Source organism: Ciconia boyciana, chromosome 8 (genome assembly GCF_034638445.1).
Source record: "Ciconia boyciana chromosome 8, ASM3463844v1, whole genome shotgun sequence".
NCBI classification, from domain to species: Eukaryota; Metazoa; Chordata; class Aves; order Ciconiiformes; family Ciconiidae; genus Ciconia; species Ciconia boyciana.
Genome location: NC_132941.1, coordinates 42,155,927 through 42,164,974, shown reverse-complemented (window position 1 = coordinate 42,164,974; position 9,048 = coordinate 42,155,927). Strand labels below are relative to the sequence as shown.

General features: G+C 43.6%; 1 protein-coding gene across 1 annotated transcript; it reads right to left on the bottom strand.

Annotated features, from left to right (window-relative positions):
• Positions 1 to 747: 747 nt before the first annotated feature.
• On the bottom strand, positions 748 to 7,537 carry COMTD1 (catechol-O-methyltransferase domain containing 1). Its single transcript, XM_072870901.1, has 7 exons — positions 7,373 to 7,537; positions 5,975 to 6,108; positions 4,780 to 4,885; positions 3,815 to 3,933; positions 3,493 to 3,547; positions 1,904 to 2,037; positions 748 to 1,134 (listed from the first exon to the last, which is right to left on the bottom strand). Exons 1-7 carry the CDS (start codon positions 7,452 to 7,454, stop codon positions 982 to 984), a joined length of 783 nt encoding a protein of 260 aa, XP_072727002.1. The 5' UTR covers positions 7,455 to 7,537; the 3' UTR covers positions 748 to 981.
• Positions 7,538 to 9,048: the final 1,511 nt, after the last annotated feature.

The following is a 9,048-nucleotide window of genomic DNA, read 5'->3' as shown; positions in this document are numbered from 1 at the left end:
GGAGTTAAGAATACTGTAGGAAAAATACTTTACTAGGGCGTGGAAAAAGCATGCTGCCTAGGGAAAGGAATCTCTGCTTGCAGTAATTATTTGAAGAGCCAGTTAACAGCTGTATTGCATCCTCATACAATCATCACTTTCCTTCTGTAGACTTGCCACCAATGCTCTGTGCTTGCAACTTTCTAGGAAACAAGCACCTAGCAAGTTGCTTCTTTGGCGGGCAGGTGGGAGGGAGAGCGGAAGGAGGAAGAAGTGTTTTGGTTTTCTTGCCCATTTGCTCTTTCTCATTCTGACTTAACAGTGCAGGTAGATTTATTTTTTTTATCTAGGTTAAAGAAACCTAGTCCTTGCACAGAAAGGTTTTGGGCAGTGCTCTGTATTGGAAATCCTGTTTCTCCTTTGACATGCTTTTAAAGGCAACTTTTTTTTTTCCCCCCAGATGGTGTATATTTGAGGCTTCTTACGTAGTACCCTTCAAGGATTACCAGTGACTTTCAATATCGTTAGTTTGAGAAGGCTAGCAATCTCCTTGATGCCATGTACATTTCATTAAAAATCCATTTTTCTATTATGGCTTTTAACATTAGTAAACTCCACTTCTTTTCCTTTTGATGGTAGGACTGATTATTCTGCTACTCAGTAGCCTCTTTTAGGACAGAAAATGACTTTGTTGTATTGACTGACTTGGAACTCAGTCGTTCTACAGGAGATTTTTTTCAACCACTGTCTTACAAGGACAACTTCACATAAGTTTACTTGCTTTATTACAATTAAAATAAGAAACCATCGTAGATCTCAAAATAAGTCTCTCTTCCCAACTTAGCTGCCCTTAGGATCCTGCTGCTCCTAAAGTCTACTTTCCCAGACTATGCTATCCAGCGGAGATACAGGTTAAATAACCATTTTTGATACTGTTCTGCCTGCATTTTTCCTGATGATTTGATGCTGCTTGTTGTTTCCCATCTGCTGGGCTTCCTCCATTTACAACTTGAATGCTAATGTGACTCCATCCCCCATTGGGAGCATGCTGATGTTGACTCGTGCATCTCTGAGAAGCTTCTCATTGAGGTGGTGGATGCTCTGCGTTGCCAAGTCATCCTTTCTTGGTTTTAGCACCCTTCCACTCCAAAGGACCTATTGAAAAAAGAAATGTCATGCACCTCATTTGTTCCAATACGTTCCTTGGACCACAAAGGAAGCTTTGGAAAAGGTCCTGCATATTTTCTAGAAATTGATATTATTTATTGTATTTCAGACTTCTAGTGGTCTCTGCCATGGAGCTCTCATAATCAAGTGGGATTGGGAGTCCACAGAATTGCCTAATTGTACTTCTACTGCAAATTAGAAGCCAAAATAAAAAAAAGATGTGATTAAACACAGGTATTTTTAAAAGCCCCTGTCCAGCTGCCACCATAACCCTGAAGGTGCCTGAAGTTTAACATTTTTCTTTGGTTTTAGTACAAGTTATTAATTGATAACTTAGTAGTAGTTACTGATTACAAGTGCTACCTTTGATCTTGTGTAAGTACTGTACATAGTAGAAAATGCAGTACAAGGCAAATCAGAATAATAGAGCATTCTCTGTAATGAATTACTAAAAAATTGATAATTTTCTGTTATCACAGGCTGTTTATGTACTAATGTAAATTTAACATGTTACTTCTTACTTCTGTAGGGTTTTATTCCTTGCTTATATTAGTGTTCCATATAGCTTATTTCATGAATTTATGTTGAATTTTAAAAGCCTCCTTTGTATAACATGGAACAAACACATTGCAATTGGCAACCGAGTTGCAGGTCAGAAATCACATTACTAGAATCCCACTGTGACTTTTTTTTTTTCCTTTCTCAGAGCAAAAGCAGTAACTCCCTGTGCTACTACCACTACAACTGCAGTACTTACATTATCAATAGCTATTATTCCCCCTTTCTTTATGAGGCGCAAACATTTTTCATAGTACTCATTGTAGCTTTCTTTATCCGCATCAATGAAAGCAAAGTCAAAGGTTTCTGCTTCTCCACTGGCCAACAGTTCATCTAGATGAGCAACAAAGTGAGTCGTTACACCCTGGTTAATGCTGTGTAGGAGGAAGTCGTCCATTTGTGTCAAAGTTCTCATTAAATAATGTTTTTGGTGCCTTGACCAGGCAGCCTATTCCTCTACAGCTAATTACTAGAAAAGCTTAACCCACAGAAACCAATCTAGACATGATGTATGCCATAAAACACTCAGTTACCGAGTTCTGCCTACTTGGAAGTTCATGGAGGAGTACTAAACCTGCAGGATACAGCTGGGACTGCTGAAAGGTGCAGTAAAAACAAGTCAAGCAGTTTGAAACTGGTCACACTGTACACCTTCAGCTATTTTTTGAGCTGACTGAGGAGAACCATTTTCTTAAGTGGATTAGGATTTTTCTCACATTTATGAACAGGTCCTAAATGCTAATCTCTCATTGATGATCAAGTGCCATGATACACGTAATGAACAAACCCTGTCAGAGATCTTTATCATAGCAAAAGATTTCTGTAAGTAGTCCCTCTCTGGGCCAAGGCAAGTGGAATTCAGTTATAAGTTCTCCTAAATGGACTTCTTGACAGAGAACTCCAAATCGCCAGTTGCAGAGGGGCTGACTGCTGCCTTGCTAAGGTTCTCTGCCACCCCACTCACCTGCCCTTATCCTCTGCCAACAGAGCATCTTTTTGTCTGAAGCATTGCCTAGACAAAGCTGTCCATCAGACTTCAAGGACAGTGCATCCTAGCAGACTGCTAATATTTGCCTCTTTAGAAAGGATGGATGAATTTAGAAGTAATACAAGGTTATGGATGGATCTGTAGACCCATCAAACACCTTTGTTGGAAACCTTCCGCCTCCTCTGTTCCTAGCAAATTTCTTGCATTTTCAGAATATTTATTAATATTCCCTCTGCCCCACATCTTCTCTTTTCTTGAATGAGAAAAGTCATTGCCTTTCTAATGGCCTTGCATGCTTTTGGCACACCCTAAATTTGAACTCCTCTGGACACAATTCAACTGTTATACCCTAAGTTTTATATCGGCTTCTGTATTTTTTTCTGCAACTCAGCCCTTTCAGAAAACTCTTCCTGTCTATAACAAATAAATACTTGCTTAAAATGGACAATGGATAAGAGAAATTGGGCTTTGTCTAATTAATCTGTTTTAATCAGCTTTCCCAGAAGCAGCTGACAATAGTACTTCATAGATTAAACAAGGTGATGGACAGGACAGGTGAGTGACCAGTACAGCCCACTACACAGGACAAGCATTTTTTTCCTCTCTGCTGGCATGTAGGAAAACGGTGAACTTCTGAAGTTGTGAATTTTTCAGATTTTTTTTTTTAATATAAGAGAAGCTGTCTCACTGTTAGCAAAGGGATCACATCCACAAGCATATTTGGTCTTAGATTTAATCAGTATTATATCCATCTTCTATTTCTAGGGAAGGGAAAAAAAAAAGTATTTTAGGTTACTTACCAAGTGTTTGACTTGCTGGCTTAATCCGCAGGTCAATTTTATGCTCTACTCCTGCCTAGAATGAAAAAGAACAAAGAATTGATGAAAGTGGTCAAGAAATAACGTGTTAGTAGGTTGCACTCAGGGAGTGACTGGTGTTCAGATACTTTTCCTATTATTTCTAGGTTCCAGACAGCACTTATTTGTCTTTCCAAATTGAACTGTCTCAGCCTCCTTTAATGATATGAATCCTTGTGTGTGAATGTGCAAGTCTAAGATACCAAAATCCCTTGACATGCAAATGCAGCTGTCCCAAACATGTAACAGAAGAGATGCTGCTTACCTCCTTCCACAGTGGCTTTCCAATTTTGACATAGTCCTCATTTATATCACAGGCAATAACTCTGCCATTATCTGGCAGGACAAGTGCCATATTCAAGGTATTATAACCTGTGAAAACACCTAGGAAAATCATAAGAGTCATCAACACTTACTGTATTGTTGGAAAAAAAAAAAAAGGTAAATAGTGAACTACAGGGCTCCTTTCAGGAATAAAAGCCCCAATGGAGTCAAGGATGGCAATTTGTTAATGGACAGAAAAGGTTTTCCCCTCCATTTCAATGTAATGGTGGGTTGGGAGGCATTTTTACTTCTTTTTTTTTTTTTTTTTTTAAATCAATCTTTTAGCGAAGCTTAATGTTGGCTTTTTCCAAAAGTCTCCTGGACATGAGGGCAGTCTGGTCCTGCATCTCTGAGGAACACCCTTGTTTAAAAGTGAAGCTAAATCCTGAGCCAAAGGGACTGGACCAGCAGCAAAATACCAGGGCATCATAACAGCCAGGCCAAGAATGAAGATGCTGGGAACCCATACCTGGCTGCTCACATCAGTCTGTCTCTGGGATATCCTGCTAACATAGGTGCATCAAGGAAAGCGGATTGGATGCAGGGCTTGTGCAGGAAAACATTTCCTTCCAGCAAGAAACTGATACAGGAAGAAAAGAATACACCCTGTCCTGCAACTGCTGGAGACCCAAGTGATCTGTTGATCTTATTTTTTTAGATTCCCTCAGAGTTGACGAGACATCCATGCTGATGCCAGAATTACTGAATGCATAGATAGACAAAGTGGCAAGTAAGTGCAAATCAGACACTACTTTTCACACTGTAGTTTGTCCACCTGTTTGCTGAGACAGGTATACAGTGCCTTACTATGTTTAGATATCTTACCTTATGTGAACATGGCTGTATTTGGAAAAGCACAGCCAGGAGCTTTATTCTACTACAAGGAGGACAAAGTGACACTCTTACCTATTTCAATAACTTTTTTGGCTTTAATGAGTTTGACCAAATTTGCCATAAGCTGAGCCTGGTCACAGGACACCATCATTTTACTCCAGGGATGATCAGCGGTGAGCTAGGAAAACACAAAAATAACACATCACAACAAACAAAACCCAAAGCTTCCAAAACAGTATCCTAGGCAAAAAACCTAGAGAAACCCTAGGAGAAACAGATACTCCTACCTTTCTCATTTTAGATGGCTTTGTGCTCCATCTATGAGCAAGAAATTGGTTTGAATTTAACAGGAACTAAGGAGGGTGAGGTGTGTGTCATAAGCAGTGGCTAATCATTCAAAGCAGAAATATGCCCCAAAGTTACCACAGCTGTGGCAAACTCAGCAATAGTTATAACTGATGAAGAACCATAGAGGAACCTTGGCTGGGAAAGTGCTTTATTTCTGTATATCTACATAAACAGATGCACTTTTTTTAAAAAATTATAACCTTTGTACTTATGCCCTTATTGTTCCAATACATGTAGGATGGTTTTATGAACTGCTAGGTTAAAGTCTGTTGCCAAAGGTCAGACCATGTGGTTCTGGCTACACTGTGCAGAGCTGGAGGAGCTATGCCCATGCCAGGGTGGGAGGGCCCCTGGCACTGAGGAGAGGGCAGCAGGAGAAGCAGGGCTGTGCTGTGGCAGTTGAATGGAAAGGATGGTCCTCCCATTTCCTTTCTTCCTCTATGGCTCATTCCAACCACCCAGCTCCAGTTCTTAACGTTTAATTGCTTTTATATAGGAGCAGTTTGTCTTACTCAAAATGACTCAGTCCTGAGTCAGGAGGTCTGTTCTGACGCCCGCTGGAGGACATCACCTCTCTGAGCTACAGTTTCCTTATATGCCAACTAAAATGAACAGAAGTCATCTGTTCAAGTCAAAATCAAGTGCAGCCCAAACACATGGACTTGGGAGCCATGGATAAAAGGACGTGTCTAAAACGCATGCCAATACTATTAAATACTCATTTAGGTAGCCCTGAACATTGAAGAGTCTGGGTATTACCAGTTCAAAACAAATTCTAATGTGTATGTAAATAAGATGGAGGAAGGAATATCACAAAGAGTCCAGCAGTTCAGGACGAGAGGTGGGTGATATCGAAAGGTCCTAGTGGAACAGTAACGGCACTGAACAGAAAACCTGCGTTGGGGGATAAAATACTGACCAGTCGCAGCTTCTTTAGAATTGGATGTTCCCGCAAAGAGTGATCCAGTATGTATTGCCAGAGAGGACCGCTTTTCCCAATAATACTCTTGGATGATTTGGGTGTCCCAAAAACTAAAGAAGGGTATCTTTTACCTACAAAAAAAAAAAGGAATAATAAGAACTTTTATCTTTTTCAGTTATTGCCTGCTTAAATAAAGCAAGCACTTAAGTATTACTAAAGGTTAAAGACTTCTTTGCTCTGAAAAATCCACTAAAAAAGGAAAATACAATATAGCTGGACATCTCAGTGGACTATAATACTTTTTTTCCTCCTTTTTAAGCTCTAAGATGTCCAGTCCAAGTCTGCAAAGGCTGAAAGGGAAAGGCTTGGGTATGGTGTTCACTGTGACAACTACAAGCTGTCATATTCTTACAGGACAAGTAACCACATCAAAACTCAAAGGGCAAGTGTAAGGAGAGAAGCATGAATGAGGCACACGATTTTCTTAGTCTGGATAGAGGCTGCTGGTCTTTACGGCTGATGCATCTTCCCAGGCCCTGTGTTCTCCTAATGACAGTGTTCTGCCATGTAGCCAGGGGAAATTTGCCATTGCTCAATGGTTTTAGCATGAAACCAGTGTGCAAAAAAAGTAGGTGCTGAAAGGTGAAGTTTAAGGACTATTGCTTGTCTACTTAAATACAGAACTAATCTCAGCTTTGATGTCCAATACTTCTTTTAAAGATGCTTTATTTTAAAGAAATAACAAGAAAAAAAAATTCAGTTCCGCATCTCCTGATGGTTGTTTGCTATTAAAGAACACTTTTATTTCAAGGTTTTTATTTTATTTTCTGTTAATGGCTCTATTTTACAGACGATCACGCAGAGGTGTAGATTATTTCAGCAACTTGCCTGAAGTCAAAGGTAAGTAAGCAAGTGGCTGCATTACAAACCCAACCCCAGCCTCCTTCCCCAGCCTGATCGTGGGCTCGCACTTCCTCTGACCGCAGGGGCTGAAAGCGAAACAGTTACCAGAAGAGAAAGCTGTGACCAGGCCACCACCACGGCGTCTTCTGGCTGGCCAAATAAACGCAGGCAGTGGCCAGGCTGGGAGCGTGCCCTCGCCTTTGCTGAGACCTTGGCCCCGACCCCGCCGGCTCCCCGGCCCCACGCTGCAGTCGCTGGATTACAGGGAGCGGCTTGGGCTCTAATAGCATCAGTGTATTCGCCGCCGCTCAGCGAAATCCCGGCTCGCAGGGCAGCCCCGCACAGGGGAACGCCGAGGGGGATGCTTCCCCCGACGGTCGCCCTCGGTGGGGACCTGCCCGGGCGCCGCAGTCCCCGTCCCGGCCCCGGTGGGGACAAGGGGAGGCTGCAGCCCTCACCCCCCCCGAGTGCGGGCGGGGGGGCGCCGCTTACCTGCGAGCATCCCCGTGGCAAAGGCGACCCCCAGCATCGCCGTCCCGACGGCCACTTCTTTGGGCACGCTGAAGAGGGGCATCTCGGGGCCGGGAGGGGAGCGGCGCGGCGGCTGAGAGCGGCGCGGCCCGGGCCGGTCACAGGCGGGCGCGGGGCGGGGCGGCGGGGCGGGGCCGGCTGGCATGTGGCGGCGGCGCGGTGCGCCTCGGGGCGGCCCGGGCTGCCGCCTCCTGCCGGGGGAGCGGTGCGGTGCGCTGCCGTGCGGTGCGCGGGTGGCCGCTTGGCCGGCGCTCTGGTCGATTTTCGTGGCTTTTACGCCACCCGTGCCCCGAGGTGCCCGATGCTGGGCTGGGCTGGCGGGAGCGTGGGCATCCCGCGGGAGATGCGCGCCTTCCTCTCGAGTGACATACACTGTAGCGGTGTGTAAAGTGACAAAAGCAGCACCTGGGGTTTGTGCCGCCACATCCTCAGAGGGTGGTTCTGGTATGCTTTCGCTGCAGTCTTCATTTTAAAACACACCCAGATGTTGTGTGAACTGGTAATGAGCTCCGACGGTGGAGCTCTTAAAGGTCCTCGTGAGAGGCTTGGGCCTCCAACTAGCCCTGGAAACGTGTTCTCTCCTTCCCTAGTGCAATGTTTTTTGCAGCTGAGGTGCGAGCAGATTCCTTATCAAAAAGCACATGAGATTGTGGGACTTCAGTCCTGTGCCAAAAAGAACCACAAGTTTCCAGGTGAAAGGGATCAAGGAAGATCCTCCATGAGAGGGGGAACGGGGCCTCGTTTCCTCTGCCACTGTTTCAGCCCTCTTCTGCAGCACCTTCCAGGCTAGGTGCAGCAATGCCCTTGCCACTTTTTGACAGCCTGGTTGTTTAGGGATCTCCTCCCCGGCCTGACCTGTTGCTGAGGGAAGTGATATATAAACCAACAGCAACTCTGCCATCTTCTTTTCTTAGAAATCAGGCTAAAAAACCTTTTCTGTGCTTTTGTTTCATTACATAGTAGATATGTGCTGAAAGGACCCTGCAGTGCCTTTTGGAGATGGGCTGGGGGTTTCGTTTTTATTTTGTGAAGTGTTGGCAATATCTGGATTTTGCAAAACCCAAGCAAGATGTGAAGATCTATCATTTTGTCGCTCTACAGGAGATGAAGTTAGCAACGTTGCACATAGACCAGGAATATGCAGGCATGGAGTGGGTTGCAACTTGGGCTCAACAGGTGTAGGATGAAAGCAGGTAAAAATTCCCTTTTGGCACACAGTTAATCTCTAGAAAGCCAGACGAATTGTATGCCGGTAATTTAGGATGATGATTTTTCAACTATCTTCCTACACTAGCAAAACTGTCTAGTGTCAGTGCAGTTAGCAGAAAAAGATTCTTTTGTAAGTACATCTTAAGTGCATGATTAAGTATATCACCAGGGCATTTATGGGAAACGGTTTGTCTATCGCTGCATTTTTAGCATGTGCTAGACCTTATTTACAAAGAATTGAGTTCAGAGCTCTTGTATTTCTTTTGCAGCAGCTAATTGTGTCAGGCATTAAGGAGTCTGCTGTGCTTTCTGACTTGCAGAGCAAAGCAAGACATCTGATCTGTCTTGGCAGGTAGAATATCTTTCAGTTTACTTTTAAAATTTAGTTGATTTTGAAAGCTGTGAGTGTTGTTGGTTTCTTGTGTTTT

What these genes read in the sequence shown, in the direction of transcription:
- COMTD1 (XM_072870901.1), bottom strand. Translation starts at nt 7,454, where the DNA reads ATGCCCCTCTTCAGCGTGCCCAAAGAAGTGGCCGTCGGGACGGCGATG. An exon ending in TGCCACGGGGATGCTCGCAG is followed by an intron (nt 6,109 to 7,372) that starts GTAAGCGGCGCC and finishes TTTTTTTTGTAG; the next exon opens with GTAAAAGATACCCTTCTTTA. An exon ending in CAAAAAAGTTATTGAAATAG is followed by an intron (nt 3,934 to 4,779) that starts GTAAGAGTGTCA and finishes TGATTTTCCTAG; the next exon opens with GTGTTTTCACAGGTTATAAT.